Raw genomic sequence first — 26,820 nt, forward strand, 5'->3', positions numbered from 1 at the left:
ATGCAGCAAAAGAAAGCAGAACACACAGATCATCAGAAAAAACCCAAGTTCTTAATCAACGATCACGTAGACATCCTAATAGAGATCCTCAAGCACCTCGACGGACCTTCCCTCTGCGTCGCCTCCTGCGTCTGCCGCCTCTGGTGCACCATTGCCCGCAACGACTCACTCTGGGAGCACCTCTGCTTTCGCCACGTTTCCTCTCCTCCCCCTTCCTCCGTACGAGCAGTCGTCGTGGCTCTCGGAGGCTACAAGCAGCTATACATGGTCTGCGTCCGGCCAGTCCTGAGCCGACTGGGCCACTCGGACAGGGTCAGGCGGCGTACTGTCTGGACACGCGACATGGTGCAGCTCTCCCTCTCTTTATTTTGCGTCGATTACTACGAGAGGAGACTGGGGGATGCCTCCGCTTCGTCGCTCATGTTCCTCTGCAAGCCCGTGAACGTCTGATTTCGGTCTTTTCTCCGAAGGAAGGAATGATGGGCCTTCCTCTTTCCTAATTCGGTACTATTAGCAGTCGATCAATCCAAGAAGATATTATAATAATTATTTCTATTACCATTTTTAATTCGTCAATCCAAGAAGATATTATAATAATTATTTCTATTACCATTTTTAATTCGTTACATTCGTTATTGTATTGCTTTTATTTTTATCATCCATTTTTTTTTTGTTGTAAGTTTTTTTCGAAAAATAATTTATATTGAGATGTATGTAATAAATGGATATGGACATGACAGTACTGGAAGATTTGGAAACCCTAGTTTAAGACGGCCAGGGCCAGCCTTGCTTTGATAGTGAAGGTTCAGAGTGGTGGCAATAGCGGGTGGGGTAAAATTCTCTTGCCTTTTGTCTCTATATATATTGTAGACAAGATAAACTTTGTCTTTAGCCTCTAATTACTTGGTAGCAAAATCAAATGAATTATATGGTAGTTCTATCTAATTCTCCTTTTCATTCATATTTTATAAGAATATATATATATATATATATATAGAATTTTCCATATATATATATATATATATATAGAGGTGAATGATCCTCTCTCTCTCTCTCTCTCTCTCTCTCTAACTTTATTACTTTGAATTCAATGCATTTCTTCGTTGGAGTTAATGTGGACAGCCATTAGTTCTTTTTTCGTTGATGTAGGTATGTTGTTTATCTCATTATCAATATCGGTATTATTTTAATTTATTATCATAAAAGTCGCAGTTCACATTATCAAGAATGAAGAAATCACATGATGAATGAATATCCAGCTTTCTGGATGCTACATGGGGTCAAAGGACCAATCAGAATTAACATACATGATACTTTAATGGTGATAGTTATTATTTCTAAAATGTTTTTGTTTTGATTATATATATATATATATATATGATCTGTAAATGCATGTCAAGGTGATCAGTTGGCTTGCGCGACATATAAAAACTATACTAAGAAATGGGCCTCAAAATACTGACTGAAACTGGATAAATCACATACAAGTGGTCCAACATGTATCTTATTATTGACTTGAGTTTAAATCCCGTGTCTTCAAACCAGCAGCTAACTGCTTGGTCCAATTTGGATCCTTTTTATAGCTTTAGGAGGCAGATTTATTCAAAAACTCGTACCCTCTGCAATAGAGTAATGATGCTACAAACGACTCTAATTAATAAGCTCTCTCTCTCTCTCTCTCTCTCTCTCTCTAGTTGATGGTGATTTAATGGCATATAATGTACGATAAGATCATAATGGTGTCAAGAATGTCATGATCTTTTCATCCTCACAATGTGATGACCGATGAAATCCCACTGTGTCCCCCACATAACGATCCTATACAAGACAATATTGTGGCAAGGTTCCATCGAGCCATAATATAAAGAGTAGATGAGGGTTCTTTAATATGATGAAGTTCATCTGCATGCAGATACCATACCATTTTGAAAGTAGTAGAAATGTACGGTCCTAATATATTTTTGTTTATGCAGCTGACTTTTTGAGGCACCGCGAGCGGTAGGTTTAGGTTGAAGACGTACATCAGATCCAACAACCTATATACTTTAGCACACCACTAACCAATTCTAACTATATATACTTTGCTTAATCCACGGGGTACCTTGGAGGAGATACCAAATACAAAAAGAAAAACAATAGATATAACAAATTAATGTAGCAGAATCCGATGTGTAGCTTTACCTTTTTTATAAGTATAGAAAAAAGAACAAATTAAAACTCTTGCTTGAAACATAAATATGAATGGGACCATCCATGTTGATATATATATATATATATATAGTTATATAGTTATATTATAAAGACATTCGAACTTACTCTCTATGTTAAGAACTCCAATAGATAAATCATGTGATAATCCCAATTTGCTTATATGCTTGGTAAAGAAATTAAAAAAAAAAAAAAAAAAAAAAAAAGAAGAATAATAACAGTTATTCTTTATCTTCTGCTAATAAAACACTCTAATTTTCAAAAATAAGTAAATATTTAATGGAATGAAGCTTAATCATAGAGTCCACTTCTACCCACTACCACCCTTAAAGAAAAAGGAAAAAATTAAATTAAATAAATAAAAATAAAAATAAAAATAAAATTCCTTCAAGGCCATTACGCACCAGAGCGCACATTAGCAACAACCCACCATTAAATCCCATTAACACGACGTTTACTCCCACTGAAAAAATCACCCCTTTTTATTTTTTATTACCACAAAAATCACTTATTTCCCTCTCGCTACATTTTCCGATCGCCGATCAGACGGCGCCTCCAATTCCTCCCCGGAACCGGATCCACTCTCCGACCCGGATCCGTAAACCCCATCAGCCCGCTTCCCCCCCACTGTCCGATTCTCTATAGCACAAAGCCCTAACCTTTCTCATGTGTATGTGCGTGCGTTTAAAAATATGGGGTCTCTGTATTTGTGTTGCTACAGTAAGATTCACTAGTAGCTCATCTTGATTTTTGCCGTTGCTCGAGCTCCCAAGTACACGTGGCGATCTGGGTCGCCTTCACCTCCATTTTGCTGCTCAGACTTCAGTGAGTTTCGGAATTCTTTCCGCTTTTTTTCTTCAATTTGTGCGCTAATTGTTACTATGAAGTTTAATTTATTATTTAGTTATCGTTTCTTGAGCTAAATATGGGTTTAATATGTAGTTTTCTTGGGGTTTGGGTGTTGAATTCAGATCGTTGTGCATTGAATCTGAGTGGATTGAGTACGATTGGGTCTTTAGTTTGGGAATCGAGCTGATTTGTGTGCTTTTAGTTGGGTTTTAAGTAGTGGGGTTTGAATTTTGGAGCTCAGAATGCTTGGTAGCTGAGGAAAATAAATGAAAATGGGATTTTGAAGATGTCTTACTTGAACGTTGTACACATGCTAAGAAAAACAGTGAGTCAACTCTGGAAAATTATTGTGAAGTGTTTCATGTACTATCGTCAATTCGCTTACTTGGATCAAAGAATGAGATATTTAATGGTGTGATTTGATTTTCTTTTCTTTTTGTTCAGTTTCTCGGTAAATAATTAAAGTCTCTAAGTGAAAATTGAAATTTATTTGGCCTGAGTTGAAAGCATAACAAAGAGTTTCTAATTATGGTTTCTATCGTGTTTGTCGAAATGAATAATGTATAAATTTGGTGGACTACAATTCTAACGTAGACAGCTGTAGAAGCTTGATATCAATGAAAACCTAAACATTTTTATCAAATGTGTGCAGACACATGAAAATGATGTTAGATCCAAGAATTGGGCTTTGGCACAGTTAATTATGTTGGGCTGGCCGTAGCTTTTGTTTCAAGGGTTTGGTTTTGAAGTGATTTTAGTTCCTACATGGAAGCAAACGTAGAGGAGGCTCTTAAGGCGAAAGTGATAGCTGAGAAGCGATTTGCAGAGAAAGACTTTGCAGGTGCGAAGAATTATGCCTTAAAGGCTAAAACACTGTGTCCTGGACTGGACGGCATATCCCAAATGGTGACGACATTTGAAGTTTACATTGCTTCTGAGGCTAAATGCAATGGTGAATTGGATTATTATTCTATTCTTGGGTTGAAACCTTTTGCTGATAAAGATGCAGTTAAGAAACAGTACAAGAAGATGGCAGTATTGCTCCACCCTGATAAGAACAAATGTGTGGGAGCTGATGGGGCATTCAGACTTGTTTCTGAAGCATGGACGCTACTGTCTGATCGATCTAAGAGAAGCTCTTATGATCTCAAGAGAAACAAGCAATTATCATCTGTGGTTAACCAGACAAACATATCTTCAATTCATGCTACAGGGGTTACAGGTTTCAACAATTGTTCCAATTCCCTGAATTCTCATGGAAGAACTGACACTTTCTGGACAGTTTGCACCTCTTGTAAAGTTCAGTACGAGTATCTGCGGAAGTATGTGAATAAGAGACTTTCTTGTAAGAACTGTCGTGGTATTTTCATTGCTGTGGAAACTGGGACAGCCCCAGCAAATGGTTCTTTCCCTTATAGTCCTTGGTCACATGTGCCTGGTAATGGGTATGGAAGTCATGGGTTTGATAGAGTGACATATATCCCGGGCAATGCTACCTTTGTTCCAGGAAATGGGGTGTCAGGATTTCACTCTGGGCATGGATATGAATATGTTTCAAATGTGTCCTTCCAGTGGAGCTCTTTCTCTGGAACTTCTTCTGGAACGGTGGGTCCTATTGGACCATCCACCATATCCACTGATGTCTACCAGGCTAATGGAAATGTTAGTAGGGCAAGACCAAAGGCTAAATCAGGAGCCGACAGAAAACATGCATTGGAAAAGGCTGTTGCTAAAATAGACTCACCAGGTGGCTGCAATGAACTTCCAGGATCTAAGGCTGGTAGAGCTGAAAAGAAAAGGAAGGTGTATGTGGGAACCAGTTTTAGAAATGGGTACGAAGACGAGGGACTAAAATCTGCTTCAGAAGCAAGATTGGCTGATGGGAATGCTAGTAATGGACATGATCCCAAGCTTAACAATCCAACTGAACTTCCAACTAGGCGTTCCTCTATTGCACCTGCATTTGATGCTAGAAAGTTGTTGATCGAAAAGGCAAGGACAGAAATTCAGAAGAAATTGAAAGAGATGAAGTTGGTGGCAGAGGCAGCTGCTGCAGTTAAGGAGAACGCAAGAGCACAGACACAACTTGATCAATGCGAAGGGACTGGAGATGCACCTAAAATAGCTGATTTAGGCCATTCTGCTCAGCAGTTAGAGCTGAAGAAAACCAGGCCAATCTCAATAACAGTCCCCGACCCTGACTTCCACGATTTTGACAAAGATAGATCAGAGGAATGCTTCAAGCCTAAACAAATATGGGCTTTATACGATGAAGAGGATGGTATGCCTCGCTTGTACTGTCTGATCCGTGAGGTCATCTCAGTTGAACCATTTAAGATTCATATTACTTACTTGAACTCTAAAACTGATAGTGAGTTTGGGTTAGTGAACTGGCTGGATTGTGGGTTTACAAAGTCTTGTGGAAATTTTAGAGCGTCCAACTCAGATGTTGTTGACCAAGTTAACGTTTTCTCTCATATTCTTAGCCGGGAGAAAGCTGGTAGGGGAGGTTGCGTACGGATATACCCCAGAAGCGGAGATATTTGGGCTGTTTATCGGAACTGGTCACCACACTGGAATAGATCAACCCCAGATGAAGTGAGGCACCAATATGAAATGGTGGAGGTTCTTGATGATTACTCTGAAGAGCTTGGTGTTTGCGTAACTCCCCTTGTGAAATTGGCTGGATTCAAGACGGTATACGGAAGAAATTCGGACAAAAGTGCCATTCGATGGATTCCAAGAAGAGAGATGGTACGCTTTTCACACCAGGTGCCATTTTGTCCGCTTAAGGAAGATGGTAATAATTTGCCAGGTAAGTGTTGGGATCTGGACCCGGCTGCAACTCCAGACGAGCTGCTTCATGCTGCGACAGCTACTGGAGCAAATGCATAACGTACCAGTCAAGGAGGAAAGGAAGATCAGTTTGGAGTTCATTTTAGCATTCTTTAGACAAAATTTAGATTTAACTGTACAAATATGTCTCTCACACATGGTTAGAGGCCAATGCAACATTAACCCCAGATGGTTTTAGGGGGTGCAGTGTTTTACGGAGTGAAACGTGTGTCAAGAATATTGTTAATTCTAATGACTGTTGTCTACAAAAATTTATTGTCAATGGACAATAATAGCTGTAACACTTGATGATTTGCACCAAAATCATTTATCTCGTCTGTTTTCATCTTGTGTATGAATCACGAGGTGGTGAAATGAACAAAATTCCGAACTGCACTGCTGTTTAATGTATTGTTCACACTAGGATCTCAAACCTGCTTGGAGTCAAGCCAGCCATTAAAGGCCACAGGTTGCTCCTGTACAACGAATGAAAGAAGGATAATGGACTGGGCCCATTCAGCTTGCTTCCATAATCAATCCTTGATTTTGATTCTAAAAGAACCCCGACAAAACTATAAAACTCCAACACAAAGCAAAGCAAGAAGAAGCATAATTTTTTGAGTCCACAACCATGGTAATACCACTACCTATCTTCTCTTCCTCCTAAGTACTTCGTTTTTAGTTTTCCTTATGGAACTTATTTTTTCTTTTGGTAAGATTTGTGCGACAATAGATATATTCACGTACATGTATGTATTAATGTTTGTATATGGCTTGAGCTAATGGATTCGTCGAGAAGATCCCATCTTTTATTGACTGAAAGCATGAGGAGTGGCAGGCAGCACTTGGGGTGGCACGTATCCCATGTCTTCAAGCCCAACTTACAAAGAGGTGTATATTTTCCTCTTGCTATTGCCTTTTTGTTCCTTTTTCTATTTTCCTAGTCCAAATTTCATGGTAGACTTTGCCATTTTGGGTAGTTTTTTATGTTTCAATGTTTCGTTTTTCCTGTTCTGCTTATGATACCGTCCGTAAGTTGAGAAGGTTTGGCAAACAGCCTCTTTATACCATTTGGTTCACACAGCTGCTTTGGTTGCTGCCCTGTTACTGAAAACCCCAACATCGTGAGGTTCCTTTCCCTGTACTGTTTGTTTTCAGATCCAAGGCCTCCTTTGTACGATGAGATAGAAATATGTGAATAGTAACAAAGTTAAAATGTTTTATTAGGTTTTTTAAAAATAGAAAAAAGTTAAAAAAAATATATTATAAAGTTAAGATATTGTTAAAACATATATTTTTAATATAATTTTTATTTTGAGATTTGAAAAAAATTAAATTATATTTTATGTTTTGTTTGAAAGTTTGAGAGTTGTAATGATTAGATAATGATTAAATAAAAAAAGTTAAAGATTTGAAATTAAAAAATATTTGTGTCTGAGTGATGTTTAGGAAGTAGATGAGATGAGATGAGTAAAGTATTGAGATAGCCATTCATGAAAAATTTTATCATCCCACTTGCCAAACCTATCCTTAACTTACTGCAAAAACTTGGCTGTAAAATAGCAACATCATACTCAGATCAAGACGTCCGCTACCTAACACAACAGTGAACGCTAACAAGGGTCCACAAATCTCTTACAAAATCAAAACCAGGTCCACAATTCATCATTTTCTGAAATCAAACACCCAACATGCATTTCCTGGCCTCGCTCATTCAAAAGTTTCTTATTTTTTTCCCTAAAACAAATCTTTCTGGCTGTTCATGGATATGATCATCATATATGTAAACCACACACCAACAATAATCATAATGCACCTTTGATTCCGCCATTTAAGGGTCCTCGTTACCAAAAAGATAGTTAGGTTGGTAAGCCCGTACAGCCAAAATGGCGTTCATTGTTTTCTTTTTTAGTGTATTTCTTTATATATTTTATTATTATTATTAATTTATATACCCCCATCATTCAAAGAAAGATTGCACGTCTACTATGGCTTTAATGCCCCAATGTGTCTCAGCTCAATTTCTACTCTCTCTCTGTCTCTCTACATCCTTTTTCTTCTTCAGCTAAGGCAGACTATATGAATCTAAAGACTTGCAAGCTCTCTCCTGCTTGCCTTTTCCATTACATTTTAAAATATAAAGAAGATGAAATGAAAAAAATGTTTAAGAACTCGTTACATATTAGCTTTCCTTGTCATACTTGTTTGCAATCTCATCCATCAAAAGTAAAATGGAGAAAGAAGTTGTTTCTCTCTCACCTTCAACTGGTATGGACTTCCTATATATGAAGCTGACCGATCGATCAACAAATTCCAAGACAATTAAATCATGTTGAACTAGCCTTGGAAGAACTCATTCCTCTACTTCTATAATTCCTGTCTGTCTGTCTGTCTCTATGTAACTGTTGAAATGCTATTATTCCCTATAGCCGATGCAAAAGGGCTCTCTGGAAGGTTAAGTCCTTGGCTGCTGCATGGGTTACTCTAATTTTTCAGGTACAATTACTTTACAACTAGAAACTTGATAGATAAATATAGCAAAAAATGTATCGTATATATGCCTTGGTACCTGTTCTGGCCGCTGTAGTTCGTGTTTGTATGCCTCGTTTTTTCATTGTTCAAAACATCGAGCAAATAATTAAAACGCCTAGCAGATGGGAACTCTGCTTGTTCTGCATGGGCTACAGTGTTGCATAAAAGAGTTTTAGTCATAAAGAAAAACAAAGCTGAAAAGGAAACTGCAACGTTTTGAATTAGATAAAGAGATTGAACCTTCAGAGCACTTTAACTCATCCATTGAATGTCCAATATAAGGGTGATGAGAAAAGAGTTTAGGAGCGAGTCGCAATTCTGAGAAACGCCTGCTCTCAAGCTCAAGTGCTTGCTCATGTTCTTCAATGAGCTGCTGCTTCCTGAGCCTCAAATTATCACCAACTCTCACCACCACTAGGAAAAAAGGAAATTTACACCAAACAATTGTCTGAGACTAAAGAGACGTAATGACCCCCACAAAAATGGAAAATAGATCACTGCACTTGTCGAAAGCCTTTACTTACTCGAATTAAGCTCAGAATCCCTATCCATGAAGTGTGGACTGTTATACATAGCATGTGGGCTTTTATCTGCATACTTCCTGCACAAGAAATATCTTTCAGCACCACACTCATGGTGGCAAACTCCGAGGCATTACCCCAGACAACAGTGGTAGAGCATTACAATATATGTTAAAAAATTTGAATTTCCAATTCATTAAAGGCAGATTAACCAGGTTCATTTAAATTTCCCCAGGTTCAAAAGGGAGGAAGCAAGATAAGGAATATTCTCTACAAATAAGACCTCCCTGAAATCGTGCAAAACTCATAATTCATCATAGCAGATCTTGACAATGGGAGACAAAAATGAGGTTCAAACTAAAGTAGCATTATCCAATGATTTTATAATCGGATAGGTACAAAAAAAGCAGCACTCGGTCTTGTCAAGAAAGGGAACAAGCCAGCTGGAAATCCAAATACTTCACAAAGGTGATGCTACAACTACAAGCAAGCTGAAATTTAAAAAAAAAAAAAATGTTAGCAACTTTGCAAAGTTTAAGCTAAGGAGTTTAGTCATTTATCGATGTTGATGACTGCAAACAAAACAAGGGTATCAACATCAAATCAACTATCAATTAGTGCAAGGATAACCCATCATTTCTGTTTCCATAAAAGAGCTTTTACTTTACTTTTGGTTTACACACTGAAACTCCCTAATGCTTTAGGGCAACCACTGTGTGTGCTAAATTCAAAGAACAATGACCCTACCTAATTGCAACACCACCATATACAACAAAGATGCAATTTGATGCAGAAAAAGGGTCAAAAGGAAATTGGGAATGAAGACGGAAAACCACTTTGATCATTATTATAAGAGGACATGAGGCTTTCAGCAGCCACATACATAATGTCAGAACTGCTATTGAAGATCACAATCATCAATGAAAAATAAAGGGGTGACCATTATTTCTTTGCTGAAACAAAGGAGCTGGTGACATAAAAGAGCAAGAAAAATGGTAGTGCCAGAATATTGCTTCATCTTTAAACAAACAGAAAGTTTTACCTTTCAAGAAGCCTCGACTTTTCCCTGTAAGGTTTCACCAGAACACGAGCCCCACATACAAAATGAGGATTCCCCTTAGCTAAAATTTGCTTGACGGTCTCTGAATATACAAAAGTGACAAAACCAAACATCCTCTTCTGTTGGCAAGGAATCCTAACATCTTGGACCAGACCAAATTTGCTGCGGAATAAAGATACAAAAAAAAAAAAAGGAAAATTAATATGCTGAAAAAGCAAGTTCCAAATTTAGCAAAAGGAATGAAAAAGTTTCCTAGTATCCAGACTTCCTTACTTGAAGTAGTTAGAAACATCGTGCTCTGTAAAAGTACTCTCAGCCGGGAAGGTGAGATAAATCTGTCGAGAACCAGCAACAATACCACCAGGGTCACTTCTCTCACCAGCATACTCCAAGTATTTTGGCACATCATCTGCCAAGATTACTGCGTGCTGTCCATGAGGCCTGTAACTCAAATAATAATAATAAAAAATATATTAAAAGTTAAGCCATGAAGTAATTACGTGAGGAACACATGAAAGTCAAAAACATCCACCTGTCAATGAGACGAATGCTGTTCTTCAATCGAGCAAGAAGTTTTGTCAGACTATACCCAACCTTACCATGTCTCTGGCTCTCAGTAAGGTACCCTTCAGCCTGAAGGGTTCTCCCAAACTTCTCATAATAGATCATTGGCAATGAAGCAATTGAAACCGGAAATCCTCTTCTGGATTTCAAAAGCTCGGTTAACTCCTTTTCAAGCTTTTCAAGAGACTCAGGAGAGAAGACATGATCTTCATTAGGAAGCTCATTCGAACTTGGACTGAGAATCAGAGAAAAGCTTTCTGGCATGGGATTTCCATGGAAGTACCTACAGTTGTTTCCGTGTTTACAAAACCCCTTACTGAAGTAATGGCAAACCTTAACAGGAAATTCAGGCAAGCTTGGAGACCTTCGACCCACTCTCACACCAAATGCAGGTTCCGGGTAATAATAATTGCTCGAAAAATCTGAAGCAACTGAATTTGCAGATTCTAGCTGATCATCCAAAGTCAAGAACTGAATTTGATTTTGAAGGTGATAATCTTCAGCAACCGAATCTGAACAAGTTGGTGGGACATAATCTGCATTATGCACTGGCTGCTGATCAGCAGCTACTTGGGGATTCCAGTAGGGATTTGCACCTCGTAGAGTTCTTGGAGATGAAATTGGTCGTGGTAAGACTGGCGAGTAGGGTGTGAACGGTAGAGGTAACTCTGAACCCGGTACTGGGTTCACCAGAGAGGGTGAGATGGGAGCCGAAACCGGCAGTTTGGATAAGCCAAGCTCCGTTTTGGCTTTGTTGATCAAAGAGTGGATCAAATTATCAGGGCTGAAGGCTAACCTGATCATTTCACGTTCACCATGGTCTTGTAACAGGAGGAAACCGATGATCTTTGACACATTTTCAGGCTCTATTTTCTGAATTCTATTGTACACAACGTTCGTAGATTCAGAAAAATCCATTCTCAACGCCCACACCCTGAAAATGCAAAATAACAGATGCGGATCACAATGGAGCTGGGCATTCCAAATTGATTAGAACATATATAAAAGCTGAGTTAACACTCCAGCTAAATAACCATACCATACGTATATTTTATTTAAAAAAAAAAAAAAAACTCTCCATGAGTAGCTATCTATCTAATCATCTAAGTGGGAAAATCAGATACATCAACTGGAAACCTTATTGGTTCTAACACTACTGTCCTGTGTAATTGCGACCACATTCAGTTTCATTTTATGACCGTACATGTATTCATAAATATAAGTCAATGATCTGATCTGCAGCTCATAGCAAAAAACAGTAAAACCGAAAGGAGAGGAAAAATCACCACTTTAAGCGCAGCACCATAAGCAGTGTAAACAAAGAGTTGTTTTTGTATTTAGCATGAAAATATTAAGACTTGTTTTGCCAAACTAAAGTCGAAATCCATTATTAAATATAATAAGGATGCACCTTTCAAAACCCCAGAGTTAGAACCAGAATATAGTGCTTATGATCATATTTGAGGGGACGAAGACCTTTGATTTAGAACTTAGAACCACAAACTCAACCTCATAACAGAACTTCAGCCAAAAAAAAAAAAAAAACAACGCATTTAGACCAGTTTTAGGAAAGCTAGCTACCCAGAGGAAACAAAAACCAGAAATAAACTCCTCTCCCTTTTCTTTCCCATAGATCATGCTAAGTTATTTAAAGAAAAGAAAAACATAAACCAGAGACAAAAGCCAAAATTTTAACATTTCAAAAGAACACCAGCATTTCTAAACGCAAGCCTTGAACACTCGATCATCGTTTCAAATTCACAACATTCATTTAACAAATCCACTTCAAAAAAAAACAAAACAAAAAAACAAAAAACAAAGATCACAGAGAGAGAGAGACCAGGAAAAAAAAAAAAAAAAGACTCAGCCACAAAACTTCAAAGTTTTATCTTGTCGTTAGAATATAACAAATCCATAAAACGTTGAATTAAATGCTTTAAACCCATTATGACTCAAACCTATATCCACTATCCAATTTTCAAAAAATTAAGCAGTTAAAAAAAAATTAGACCAAAGTAAAGCGCAGCATGATATTAAGAATCACTCAAAATTCAAGTTCTTAACCAATTTAAAACACTGAAACCACAATTTTGCAACAGCTCTAAAAAAACGCATGCCCCAACCCCCTTCCCTCAAAAAAAAAAAAAAATCACCACATTGACCATCACAAATTAAGTGCCAAAAACAACAACAAAGGAGACTTGGTGGCCATTATAGTTCAAAGATCTGACATACCAACCAAATCCAACAGCCCCCAGACGATGAAAAAAGTCAGAAAAACCAATCCAAAGCCCGAAAGTCCTCCACCATGGCCATGATTGATTATTCACTCTGTCCCTTATCTCTTTCTCTCTCTATCTGCCACTGCGCTTTTTTGCTATTTTTATCCACTCCTATTATACTCAGTATCCTATATTTCTCCCACAAAAACAAATAAAAAACGACACCATTCTTATAAAAAGGAAAAAATGACAGAACGGATGGCTAGCTTTAAAGGCCGCTTGTCTTTAGTTCGACTCCACACACAAATATATACAGGAAGTCGAAGATAGATGCACACCAAGCACAACCCTCGACCCAAAAAAAAAATTATTTATATTATATTATATTATTTGAATAAATTATATAATTAAGTTTGTTGAGAAAATTGCCGGATATTTCTTTTCTTTTCAAGTGTTCTTCGTTTTTTTTTTTTTTTTAAATGATTACAGGTTGCAAGGTGTCGTTATAGTCGTAAACTGCAGGAGCTTTTATAGGGAATGTGACCCAACTGCCCCAGCACTCAATCTCTGGAAGAAAATGTCAAATTCAGTTTTTTTTTTTTTTTTTTTAACTTTATTGATTTATTACGGGCTGGCTGGCTTTTAAGTTTACGATCCGAGCGTTAAAAATATAAAAGGCAAAAAGAAAGGAAAATTCTATCCAATACAATGCATGGATGACACGTGTCAGTTTGGCAATGAATTTGACAGACAACCTTTGGTTTTGCAGGGTTTACTATCTGCTGGCTTCTTGTGTTTCGTTTTCAAAAGATCATTTGTCAACTTCTTCTTATCGGTAATCCTAGAATACAAAAAAGTCTGTGTTAATCATGGTTTATTCTTCCACCCTTGTGAAAACATGTATTCAATTTCTCATAAAATTCATGAAATCAAACGAATGCAAATAAATAGAATAATCTTAGTTTACCATTTATGGTGGCCATCTCACTCTCAATAAATGCATATAATTGCATTAAAAACTTGCATGCCTACCTCTCCTATATTAATATATATATATATATAGAGGAGAGAAACTTGTATATATTGCATGCATGCTCGTAAAAGTGGTTTAATTTGCTGTATGTGTATGTGCATGCAATGTGTACTGGTTATGAGATATATGATGTATGTATGTATGTATGTATGTATTGTATTTTATGTAGTCAGTCTTGTTGAGATTTGATCTTATCCGGTTAATTGCATGTGATCATTTCATTTGATTGTTGTCAACGCGTCATGGCCTGGTATTTAATAATTGAAATTAGGATTAGGACAGTGACAACTACGTATACTGTTCTTTATTAATTACTTGCGTCATTAATTATATTATTCAACAAAATATTAATGCTCTCTCATCAATCTGTTTAATTTCTCCATTTTTCTCATTTGGATTGTCCAGTGAAGCCAAACACCAATGAGCCTAATATGATAGATTAATGGCATATTTAGAAATTCAATTATTTTCATATTACTTTATTATATTAAAAAATTATTTACTACTATTTTATTACTATTTATAAATTATTTTACTATTATTCACATATAATTTGTCATATATATTCTTAACAATATCTACACGAAACCTTAAATTATAAATTTGAGAACAACAATGATTAACATAATTAATTATAGGAAGAAGAATTCTAGACGTAATACGTTAAAATCAGTTTTCATTTATGACTTTAGATAAGAGGCCCAAACCAAATGCATAATGGGTCCGAAGCTGAGAAAGGCTCACACTGAGAAATGAGAATCTTGATCCAGGTCAAGGCCCGGCCCAACAAACACCTGATAGAAGCTTAGACACATTTCGAATAAATAATAAATTAGAATTTTTTTTTTTTTTTTTTTGATAGAATTTTTATTCATCATAAGCAAAAACAATCAGCCATTACAGATTTTTTCACTTCGAACTAAGTTCAAAATCTCTACAGGACCTTCCTCTATCCACACATTCTCTTCTAGACATGAAAGAGCTATTTTTGCCAATTTATGTGCCACATTATTGTCCTCCCTATATGTATAACATACACTCCAGCTTGGTCTTGCCATGAGCATGCTCCTTGTATCAACAGTCACATTACCATATTCTGTATCTATAGCTTACATACAAAATCACCTTCTAACCTTGTCAACCCTAGCTCTATACAAAAATCCATAGTTTTTCTCAAAGTCATTGCTTCTGCTGTTACTAGCTTAAGTACATGTTTTAAGGATGAACACAGGGTAGCTAGGATCTCACCAGCTTTATCTCTGATTATCACTCCAATCCCAACTATTTTTCACTTTTTGTCCACAACAACATCCAATTGGCCTTGCAGAATATCCCAGTTGGTTTCTTCCAATTGCTTAAGGGTCAATCTCTGTTTCTTTGTTGCATCCTTTCTTATTGATATCTCTTAGCTGCAGAAAAGTTCAACAGGCTTTGTTTTGCATTCAGCAACACCATTCTTGGATATTCATATTTGTTTTAAGAAATAAGGGAGTTTCTTCTCACCAATATTCTTCTCATTGTATAAGCCATTACCTTAACATCTTCCACACCCAACTTCTCGTTTATTTTCTTCCATAGTTCCATAAAAATGAACTCATGACTCGACCACTTGTGCACAGGACTACCATTTTCGGCCCACATATCTACAGCTGCAGGACAACTTCACAACGCATGTACTGATGACTCAACCTCTTTTTCACAGATTGGGCATAAACTTGTATCAGTAATGTTCTTCTTGAAAAGACTCTGTTTGGTTAGAAGAATCTCTTGTCCAGCCTTCCATAGGAACTGCTTGACCTTCCCTTCCACATTTAAATCCCAAACTTTCTTCCACCCATCTTCTGTATTAGCTAGTGCTAATGTTACCCCTTTCATCAATATGTTCCTGGAGTGCTATAAATGGTAAGCACTTTTTACAGAAAACATCCCATCATTAGTATGAATCCATATAATTTTATCTTCAATCCCCACCCTACTCAATGGAAGGCTCAGTATTATCTCAGCTTCATCCTTGTCGAAGGTCTCATTAATAAGTGATTCCTTCCATCTACCAGCCCCTTGCTCAATGAGTTCACTAACAATTGCATCTCTATCTACATTTTTTATAGTGGACTGAACCTGGTATGATGTTGGTATAGGCAACCACTGGTCTTTCTAAATTCTAATCTGATCAACCTTAACGACCTTCCACATCAAACCTGCTTTAACCAATTCTATAAAGGAAAGCAGGCTCCTCCATATTAGTGAAGGTCCAGTCCCCATTTTTGTATTTAGTAGGTCACTATGCTTGAAATGCTTGTCTTCATGACTTTTGCAACTAAGGATTGAGGTTGCTTTAACAATCTCTAACATTTCTTTGCAAGCATAGCCTTATTGAAGTATTCAATATCCCTGAAACCTAATCCTCCTCTTTATTTTGCTTCCCCCATTTTATCTCAACTCCTCCAATATACTCTATTCTCATTTTACTTATAACCCCACTAGAAACTCAATATGAGTGTGGTAATTTCCTTGCATAACTTCTTAGGCAGCTTAAAAAGACTGATTGAGAATGTAGGAATAGCTTATAACACAACTTTGATCAACACTTCCTTCTCTGTTGACATAAACTTATTATTCTAGCTGTTAATTCTGCTCCATATTTTTTTCTTTTAAATGTCTAAATGTATTATACTTGGTTCTACCCACCATAGGAAGTCATAAATATTTTTCATAGCTTCCACATTCATTTAAACAGCTACTTGTATAATGTACCTTCTAACATCCACAAAGATATTCATAAAAATAAATTTATAAATTGATATGACTTAATGTGTTATATTAGATTGTAAAATTACTTTTGTTAGGTTATAAAATTATTTTTATTGTAATGTAGATATAACGTATTATATAAAATCATGTTAATTTATGAATTTACATCGCAACAATAGCATTGAATAGAGAAATGATAAAATACCAACTTTTTCTTTTTTCTAATCAAGCATATTATAGATATATAAAGCAGTTACAGGATATAAGAGATAACAGGCTGAGAGAACCTGATCTTAATCTCAAACCAACTAATACAACACAGGAAAAAGAAAAAAAAAAAAAAAGATTTGGGGCCAAAGACTTGACCCTCATCCATTTCCCACAAGGAGAAGCCTCTTGAAGCGATTTTGATACAGTTTGATAAACAAACTATATTATTACAGCCGGAAGTCGCAGTGACTGGATCTATGCTGCATGTCGTTGGTCTAGATTGACTGAATGAGACTTTCACTATCTTTTTCCTGCAATCTTTGGTTAGGATGAGCAATAACTATAATACTCCTATCTAGCGAGTCTTGCAGTGTGGCATGTGACAATCGAAGGTGGTTGGAAAGTAGTATATCGGCATTCTCTATGCTACGGTCGGAAAACTAAGAAAAAAGGGGAAAAAATACGGTAGAACTAGGGGTGTAAATTCAAACCGGAAAACCGGTCCGGACCGGACCGATTTTACCGGTTTTGAACCGGTCCGGTCCGGAACCGATTCTTAGAATGTGAAAACCGGCCGGTTCCGGTTTTAGGATTTTTCGGACCGGACCAGACCGATTGATAAAAAATATACATAAAAAATAATATTTGTATTATTGTATATATAAGTTTTATACAAAATATTATATATATATATTAATATATATAAGTTTTATATATTATGTATAATTATAAATTTTTATGTGAAATTTTTATATATAATATATATAATTATATATTCATATATGAAATAATTTCTTATTATAATTTATAAATTATTACATAAAATGTTTGTGAGTATTGTGTCAATTATTTTACCATCTTTGCTTTATTACTCTAACACTTGTATATGCAGCTTATTAAAGGTTGGGACACTTGGTGATAAGCAGTGGCACTTATCTGATAGGCAGAGGCAAGAACATGTGCTACTCACGTGAGCAACTTTTGGCCTTCTGTCTCTACGAATAATAGCCGCTGGATCAAAGACAAGTGCAACCATCTCTTGAGCATATATATATATATGCCTTTTAGCCGTGTTAGGGTTACGAGACTTTACACTTTGAGCAATTTGGTTTCTGCCGTTTCGAGTGAGAGATAAGCTAGGGTTTTACTGAGAGAGAAATGAAAGCTGTGTTGTGGCTTGTATTTGGCTCAGTATTAGCTTGACCTTGTGTACATACATTGGCTTTTGAAGATTGCTCAATAAAGAATGACCTCTGAGGCTGTTCTTGCCGTGGATGTAGGCCATTAGGGCCGAACCATGTAATCTCTGTTTGTATTTCTTATTCTTTATTCTTTTATTGTTTCTTGTTGATTTACTTGTTGTTGTTGTTATTCTTGATGTTTTTTATTTCCGATTCTTGTAATTTCTTGACTGGGTTTTTTCGAAGTTACTGAGTTCTTTTTAAGACAAAAGGGAATCTGATTATGTTTATCACAATGTTAATACTAAATCACTAAAAGTTTATAATTAATACTAATAGTCTAATATAGACTAATGACTATAGTTATACTTATAATTAATACTACATATTTTTACTAAAAGTTTATAACTAATACTAATATTAAATATATAGTTTATTACTAGTACTAAAAAAAAAATATACATATATATATATAACTTATAACTATACCAATAGTCTAATATTAATACTATTATATAGTTTAATATATTAATAAAAGTATAAAACATATTTTTTTAAATCAATTTTTTTTTATAAACAAATTTTTAATGAAAATTTGTGAAACTTACATTTTAAAAAAATTGGAAAACCATACCGGACCAGACCGGAAACCCGTAAAACTGGAAGTATCGGTTTAGGTGGGTAACCGGTGCGTAATCGGTTTTGGAAAATACAAAACCAGTACATACCGGTTCGGTCTTAGATTTTGTCCAAAACTGGACCGAACCGAACCGGTTACACCCCTAGGAAGAACAATATCTAGATTATACAGACGGAAGGAGGAGGGTGCCACCCTTTGGATGGAGAATGTAAGATTTTTTAAACTTCTTTTGTGAGATTTTCTCTGGAGAGAGAAAAAGACGACCATTTGCTTCGATAAAATACCAACTTAGGCCTCATTTGGTTGTTAAACTTATTTTAGTTCAATTCAATTCAGTCTAATTTTAAGTTAAGTCTAATATCTAAACACTCAACTCTCAAATTACTAGACTCATCTCAACTTAAAACATCTTTACACGTGGGATCTATAACCATTTTCAATTCAACGCTTCTTTACACGTGGACTTACAATCTTTTTCAACTTCTCATAAATATATTTAAACTCATCTTAATATCAAAACATATTTAAATTCATCTTAGGTAGACCCCACAAAACTCATTTTATCATCTCAACTCACTACTATTCATAAAAAACTTAATTCAGCTCAACATCCAAACACAGCCTTAGTTTCAAATATATAGAATCGTTTTAATAAAGAACAATACTACGAACAATCTCTATTTGGGGATTGCAATACAAGTTTAGGCAATTTTATCTTTTAAAATTTTTTAAAATTATAAAAATATCCCTCCTAAAATGATTTTTTTCCCATTTAATAAAGAGTCTGCACATACAATCACAAGTTGGGACTGCAAATAGAATTTCTATTAAAATATTTTTTTTTTTTCAAAATTTTCCTTACTTTTGCTCTAATTTTATATGATTAATTTTTAAAATAAATATTATTATATTAAGTAGTGGTTAATGTTGAAATCACCCCTACAAAAGGCACGACTCACAAGAGAGGCAAAAATAACAAAGATTACGAGGCCAGAATCATCTTAAAAAAAACAAAAAAAAAAAACCCATTCTTATATGAATTAGCATCACAAGCTTTCTTCAAGAAACTCTGGCCCCGTTTTCTCAACTCTCATGGTGGCAAAGAAAAGGAAACCTACAGCTCACGGTAAGGACACGACTTTGATATCACTCAATGAATGCATGAGGTTTGTCAATGATTGCTCAAAATCTCCGTTTTAATTTTCATCCTTGTTTGCATTTAACCAAGGTTAGTCCCCTTGATTTCCTCAACACCCACTTCCCTTCCATTTTTTTTTTAATCTGTTTTATGATGAAAATATGAATAGTAATTCTCCATTCCGTCGATTTTCGACTTTGCTTAATTCCTTAGCCAAAACTCACACCTCTGAAGATATTACTGTTAAATTGGGAAGAAGAACCTGGAAACCAATACCAATACCCCACCGAACACTCCCTGAACCTAGAGCTCAGGATCTTGATTACATAAATGTCGCACACAGCCACTTAATTCACTCTGATTGGGCTAAACTCCGTTCGTTTTCAACCGGCCTAACACCCCTTAGAGTGAAACATATATTGTTGAAGATTCAGAAGGACCATGTTCTTTCCCTCGAGTTCTTCAATTGGGTTCGGATTGAGAAACCCACTTGCCACACCCTCGAAATCCATTCCATAATCCTCCACATTCTCACTAAAAACCGAAAATTCAAATCTGCGGAGTCTATTTTGAGGGGCATTCTTGTATCTTGTTCGTTAGATGTGCCCTCGCATCTGTTTGAAGAAATGCTGCACTCCTACCGGTTGTGTGATTCTTCGCCTCGTGTTTTTGACTCACTTTTCAAGACTTTTGCACATATGAAAAAATTTCGGTACGCTACCGATACCTTTCGTCGAATGAAGGAGTATGGGTTTTTCCCTACTATTGAGTCGTGCAATGCATACATGAGCTCTCTGCTTGATTTACATAGGATGGATATTGCTTTGGCATTCTATAGAGAACTGCGGCATCATCGGATTTCACCGAATGTTTATACTCATAATATGGTCATGTGTGCTTACTGTAAATTGGGAAAATTAGAGAAGGCTGTTGAGGTGTTTAGGGAGATGGAGATCATGGGTTGTAGACCGAATATTGCTTCTTACAACACTCTGATTGCAGGCCATTGCAGTAACAGTCTTTTGAGCTCTGCGATAAAGCTTAAAAACTCAATGGAGAAGAATGGGGTGCACCCAAATGTGGTTACCTATAACACGCTTATCAATGGGTTCTGCAAGGAAGGGAAATTGCACGAAGCCAATAAGGTCTTTGTTGAGATTAAAACCATGAATTTTGCTCCTAATACTGTGACATACAATACCCTGATAAATGGGTACAGCCAATTGGGCAATAGTGAAATGGGTAGCAGGCTTTACGAGGAGATGTTGAAGAATCAAGTTAAAACTGATATCTTGACTTACAATGCATTGATTTTGGGACTATGCAAGGAGGGTAAGGCAAAGAAAGCGGCCTTTCTGGTTAAGGAACTTGAGAAGGAGAACTTAGTGCCAAATGCATCAACCTTTTCTGCCCTTATTAGCGGTCAATGCATGAGGAAGAACTCTGAGCGTGCCTTTCAGATATATAAAAGCATGATTAGGAGTGGTTGCCATCCAAATGAACATACTTTCAACATGTTGGTATCGACCTTCTGCAAGAACGAGGATTTTGATGGAGCAGTCCAAATCTTGAGGGAAATGCTTGAGAGATGCATGGCTCCTGATTCAGGCACCTTATCTGAGGTTTGCTGTGGACTTTGTCTGTGTGGAAGAAGTCAATTGGCAAAGACGTTATGCAGTGAGATGGAAGCCAGACATCTTATGCCTGCAGGCTTCGATAGATCCAAAATTATCAACTTTGGTACATAGAACGAGAGGAAAGCATTTGGGCCTAGTACTGCTAAACTTGAATTTACTTGAGATTTCCTTGTAATTTATATGTTTTTGTGGTTTTTTAAATTGACCTCTTCCAGTACCTGTCTCCTTTTCACTTTTAAATCTTATGTTTTAGGTGGAAACGCATGTTTTCTATTGAGAATAAAACTAAAGCAAGTTGTACAAACATATCTTGTTTTCTGGATGCTGTGCTTCAAAAGATAAGTCTTCTCTTTATTTCCATTTCACGGAGAACAAAGTACTAACACAATCTTGTCAGAATAACACCAGGAGGAATTTTGCCGGCAGGACCACTTGAATTGTAGCTCAATGTCTATTGATGTAATCGAGGGGGTTTAAGGCGCTATTGGATTAATTAATGGGTTAAAGGAAGTACTTCCTTTGACAACTAGTTGTTCCTTATCAATTCTGTAACCCCACCTACGCCAAATTGTTAAAGGAAGTACTTCCTTTAACAACTAGTTGTTCCTTATCAATTCTGTAACCCCACCTACGCCAAACTTAGCAACTACTAACCAAAATCTTGGTAAGAGTAAAATTTTGGAATGCATTTCATAACGAAAACTGGTCACCAATTTGCAGAATTTGTGTCTGATGGAAGTTGGCTGCTCACGAGGTTGAGAAATGCTATACGGGAAGTTTTATACCACATGAGATGTGTTATAGGCAACCGCCTTGGGGAATCTTTGGGGAACTGATGCCCACGTGGACGTTTCATTTCAAAACGGGAGTGGTTTGGATTCAGAGATTAGTTGAGATAGTTTGTGAATAGTAGAATAAAAGTTGAATTATTTATTATATTTTGTGTGTGAATTTGAGAAAGTTGTTTTGGGATTTGAAAAAGTTGAATTGTTTATTATATTTTGTGTGGGAATTTGGAAAAGTTGTAATGATGAGATGAGATGAGTTGATGTGTGTTTTGAATGCAAACGAGGCCTGAAAACGCACGAAGCCAACCCCTCCCCTTCCCTTCGTCTTCTCCAACACCAACACACCTCTTGTTCTCTCTCTCTCTTCTCTTTCTCTCGCACTCTCTGCAAAAACCAAGAAGCCATGGAGATCCCAAAAAAGCTTCTTGAGTACAAGTTCCCCATCATCATATGAATAGAAACGGTGCCAGTTTTGTTCCTCAGCCAGACCGGAGACAGAGAAAGATGGGGGGTGCGTTTTGGGGAACAAGAGTGATGGAAATAGTGAAGAAGCAAGATTCAGGAGGTCTAATTTGGAAGTGAATCAAGCTCACTACCACTCGCAAAGCCAACACTAAGAAGGGCCTCCTCCGCGTTTGGCAGAATGAGGTTGTCCTGAGTGCTTGTTCTGAACCATCTCCTTCGAAAACCTCAGGAGCTAGTACTGATATAGCTAGTGAGAAAGACAACAAGAGCAGTTAAGTAAATGAAATGAGGAAGAACACCTGGCAAGCCTGAAAGGAGTTAATTTATCCATTCTTGTAGTTCAATGTTTCCTTTTAATTAAAATTTAACTGAATATTGTAGCTTACCACCATTTTAATCGTTCTATAATATAAGATTATGATTTTATTTTTATTTTTTTAAATAAAAGTTCCCCATCATCTTCGCTCTCACCCTTTTTCTCACCATCGTCTCCATCATCCTCGTAGCACCCAGTTTCGTCACCATCTTGGCTTACTTCTGACCCTTCTTTCTCTCCATCGCACTCTTCCTCTTTGCCGTGATCTTCTTCAGCCAGACTTCGTTAAAAGGCACCGACATCCACAACGACAACAAGGCTGGAGAGGGACTCCTCGATTATGTCGCTGGGCAACCTGAACATCCGATAGAGATCTTCAAGTCTAAATAGGCACGAAACAACATGAAAACCTATGTGTAATTTCGAAACTCCTCCCAACCCCCCCCCCCCTTTTTTTTTTTTTTTAAACAGTAAATTCTTTTCATAGAAGAATAATTTTGTACTCTAGAAGCTTTTCCAGGATCTCCATGGCTTCATCTCCATGGTCGAGTAGCAGCATGAAACAACAAGGCCAGCGCGTGCGTTTTTAGTCATCAAATGAAACGGGACGTTTTATCTCCACGTGAGCAACGGTTCCCCAGAGCGGTTGTCTATAGCATTTTTGTATACCACACACCTCTACTTAATAAACATGTGATAGGCATTTTTGTCCTTATATTTAAACACATATTTAGAATGACAAAAATGACAAATCACATATTAGTTTGGTGGAGGTGTATGGTGTAAGGCTTCTGTATTGATTTTTTTTCTTAATTTTATATAGGCGTGTGTACACGGACTGTGAACAGTACTTTCACTATTTACATGGACAGTAATAATACCATTCACACTAGGGCTTTGTGTACATGGAGTGCCCCTATCAGTGCTCATTGACTAATCAGTGTTAAAAGAATTGTCTATAAAGTCTCAAAAGTTTGCATAGATATATGAGACACCACGTGCATGCTATCACGTTTGGTTACGCAGTTTATATGAGATGAGATGAGATGTTTTGTTGAAAGTTGAATAAATATTGTTATAATATTATTTTTGTTTTGAGATTTGAAAAAAGTTGAATTGTTTATTATATTTTATGTCGGAGTTTGAGAAAATTGTAATGATTATATGAGATGAGATGAGATAATTTGGTTTTGTGTAACCAAACCAGCTATTATATGCCTTTATAACAAGCTAGCCCTGTCTGTTAAGCAACTTTCATAGTATAAGGCGGTTGATTACATATGATTTTGTGACGCCCCCAACAGAGTGTCGGGACATGCAACACAATGTTACATACTCTCGTACATGATAGTTAATATGCAATACAATCTTAGTATGCAACTAGCAGTATGCAATAATTGCAACGGAAATAAAGGTGAAAGTATAACTTATGCCAGAATAACTAAAAACATCCCAATATCATTAGTAAACATCAAGTTCAAAATACCAATGTAGCATAAACATAGTACAACTAAGAGTTAAAGTCAAATCATTCCCTTCATGCCATCTAAAGTATGAAGGACTTGAACTATAAACATCAGGATTAAATCCAATCTCCTCTCAACGTCCAGCTCCTCCTCAATTAGTTGGATTCAACTCTCCATCTAGCTTGATCTCCTCAAGACCTGGTACAACTTTTATTATTCCAAGTAAAATGATGGTGGTCCCACAAGGGGTGAGATTTACTTGAAATCTCAGTAAGTTAAACAACCAACGTGCATAAAGATAAATTATGCATGATAAATGATAAATATGTAATGCATGAAATGCAGAAAGAAAATCAGTATGCATATCTCCCATCCAGATTCCTTAACATTTCAGAAAAATGGAGACACGGGTTTTCTTTCAATAAACATTTTTGCCATCATTTTCGAAAACATAACTTCATCATAACTTTTATCATTAACCTTCATCATTATTAGCAATTTGTAATTATAACATGTGGTAACGTCACAGTTCCTTATATGCACTGAGTACCTGCCGGTGACCATTGTACAACTCACGTTGAAACTACGTTGTCTATAAACTTATTCTTAATGTATTGGTAATATAACATAACATCATAAAAATCATAACGTATACACCCACCAGCGTTAGATGTCATAATATATTAACTTCGCTCCGGCGTTCTTTAAAAAGAACCCATTCGAAGCTTGTTGACTGTTTTTCGTCAACCCAATGGTTACCACTCCATTATTAAACACTCCAGAGTAGACAGAAAAGTTCCACTAGGATAATTTCCCATCTTAGCATTTGAGGTCGTGACAAAAATTATTTTCATACTATACTTGAAAAATGTTTTTCATGATATGTGCCTATGTAGCAAGTTTTCATGTAAAAATGACATTTATAGATGCAATATGCAAAAATGGTGAAAAATATCACATATCATGTAAGTATGCACTCAATGTATCATATAACATGATATTTTATGTTCAAAACAATAATTGAAATATAAATGAAGCATTTATTAATAATTTATAAATAATCTATCAATGTGTAAGTTAGAGGCTAACTTACAAACTTTCTGAGTAATTTGAAAATAATATTGTAGCTGCATAAGTCAAGTGCGTACTAAGTTAGAATTAATACTTCTATGGATAAGGTTCACAAACAAAGGCTACAAAAATTGAGTATTTACAAAAATACCTATAGACTTTCAAAAATTGTCATTTAGGCCCTAAATTTTCACTAATTGCAAACGAATTCCAAATTTAACCAAATTTTATGAAATTCATATTTTTGGCATTCTAAAACCAAATATGCCCTTGAATTTTCAAAAATTAAAGTGGAACTGGCCCAAACAATCACAACCCGTGACATGCATCCTAGTTGATGCCTAAGTGTGTTTTCAACTATTGATCCTTATGAATACAAGCATATGAGATTTTCTTTAATAAAAAATGAACACTAACATCTTTAATGACATGATAAAGTCAAATTATTAGATAATCAAGTTCATCACAACACTTAATCATGGCTAAGAAATCCTTAATCACCAATATGTTCAAAATCGATACATGCTTGATGATCAAAACAAGATAGATTCAAGACCTATCATGGCATGCTTCTAACCACAATTTAAAACTTCCATAATCATGTCAAGACAATGATAAATCATATCAAATCATGCTAAAGACATGCCATAGCTAAATTCCCACTTAAAATCATTTAATCATTCAAATCATCTCTTAATTGACCTGATTTTGAACTAAGCATGATAACCTTCTCCAAACTCAATCAAATTTCGTATGAACACTTGGAAACAAATCTTGAAATGTTAACTAAGATCAGAATCAAGAAAACTTACAAATTTCGTAGCCTTCCAAGCACTCAAGACAGCCTTACACAAGAATACTCAAGAACTCACCAACAACTCACTCTGTTTCACTCTTTTAATCTCTAAGAATGAGAAGTACTCTCAAGGCTCAAGAAGAAACTTGGAGCTGAGGTGTGGAGAAAATGAAGAGGTGAGGGAGGTATTTATAGGGTTCAAGGGGGGTGGAGACGTTGGCTTGAATGCAAGGGGATTAGGTGAAGTGGGCAGTGCACCAGTTTGAAAATTTTTCAGACTATTTCCATGGGCTTATGTCACCTTGTGTAGGGGGAATAGTGGCTTGAAACCACCATGATACCCTCTTCATTGTAGCTACATTGGTCTTGTAAAGGTTTCCAAGTTGTGGGGCATCATTCAGGTGGCAGAAAACCACTCAAACCACCCTTGCAAACCAGCGGATTTAGGCGGTTTTATTTGGCAGATTTTGAACTTCGATTTTGGATGGTTTTGGGTGGGAAAAACTGAGTCAATTTCTTCATGATGGTCATGAGACC

At 36.3% G+C, this 26,820-nt stretch overlaps 4 protein-coding genes across 8 annotated transcripts; 3 read left to right on the top strand and 1 right to left on the bottom strand.

Annotated features, from left to right (window-relative positions):
• LOC121249539 (F-box protein SNE-like) lies at positions 1 to 450 on the top strand. Its single transcript, XM_041148238.1, has one exon. The coding sequence runs from the start codon at positions 1 to 3 to the stop codon at positions 448 to 450; it is 450 nt and encodes a 149-aa protein (XP_041004172.1).
• A 2,196-nt stretch (positions 451 to 2,646) lies between these two features.
• On the top strand, positions 2,647 to 6,196 carry LOC121250044. The gene is made up of 2 exons (XM_041148958.1): positions 2,647 to 3,033; positions 3,710 to 6,196. Exon 2 carries the CDS (start codon positions 3,823 to 3,825, stop codon positions 5,950 to 5,952), a length of 2,130 nt encoding a protein of 709 aa, XP_041004892.1. The 5' UTR covers positions 2,647 to 3,033; positions 3,710 to 3,822; the 3' UTR covers positions 5,953 to 6,196.
• Positions 6,197 to 7,855: 1,659 nt separating this feature from the next.
• Positions 7,856 to 26,393, bottom strand: LOC121250122 (zinc finger CCCH domain-containing protein 18). Of its 5 annotated transcripts, none has more exons than XM_041149063.1 (9): positions 26,367 to 26,393; positions 12,809 to 12,911; positions 10,538 to 11,503; positions 10,279 to 10,446; positions 9,988 to 10,167; positions 8,949 to 9,025; positions 8,665 to 8,838; positions 8,462 to 8,573; positions 7,856 to 8,362 (listed from the first exon to the last, which is right to left on the bottom strand). In XM_041149063.1, the coding sequence occupies exons 3-9, from the start codon at positions 11,485 to 11,487 to the stop codon at positions 8,287 to 8,289; spliced, it is 1,737 nt and encodes a 578-aa protein (XP_041004997.1). In that variant the 5' UTR covers positions 11,488 to 11,503; positions 12,809 to 12,911; positions 26,367 to 26,393; the 3' UTR covers positions 7,856 to 8,286. The 5 variants fall into 5 exon arrangements, with proteins under 5 accessions (XP_041004997.1, XP_041004995.1, XP_041004998.1 ...); XM_041149061.1 differs by having other exon boundaries at positions 12,805 to 12,911; positions 26,367 to 26,379; XM_041149064.1 differs by lacking the exon at positions 26,367 to 26,393 and having other exon boundaries at positions 7,856 to 8,359; positions 12,805 to 13,067.
• Positions 19,601 to 21,764, top strand: LOC121250123 (pentatricopeptide repeat-containing protein At4g26680, mitochondrial). The gene has a single exon (XM_041149066.1). It carries the CDS (start codon positions 19,906 to 19,908, stop codon positions 21,490 to 21,492), a length of 1,587 nt encoding a protein of 528 aa, XP_041005000.1. The 5' UTR covers positions 19,601 to 19,905; the 3' UTR covers positions 21,493 to 21,764.
• Positions 26,394 to 26,820: the final 427 nt, after the last annotated feature.

Source organism: Juglans microcarpa x Juglans regia, chromosome 2D (assembly GCF_004785595.1).
Source record: "Juglans microcarpa x Juglans regia isolate MS1-56 chromosome 2D, Jm3101_v1.0, whole genome shotgun sequence".
Taxonomy (NCBI): domain Eukaryota; kingdom Viridiplantae; phylum Streptophyta; class Magnoliopsida; order Fagales; family Juglandaceae; genus Juglans; species Juglans microcarpa x Juglans regia.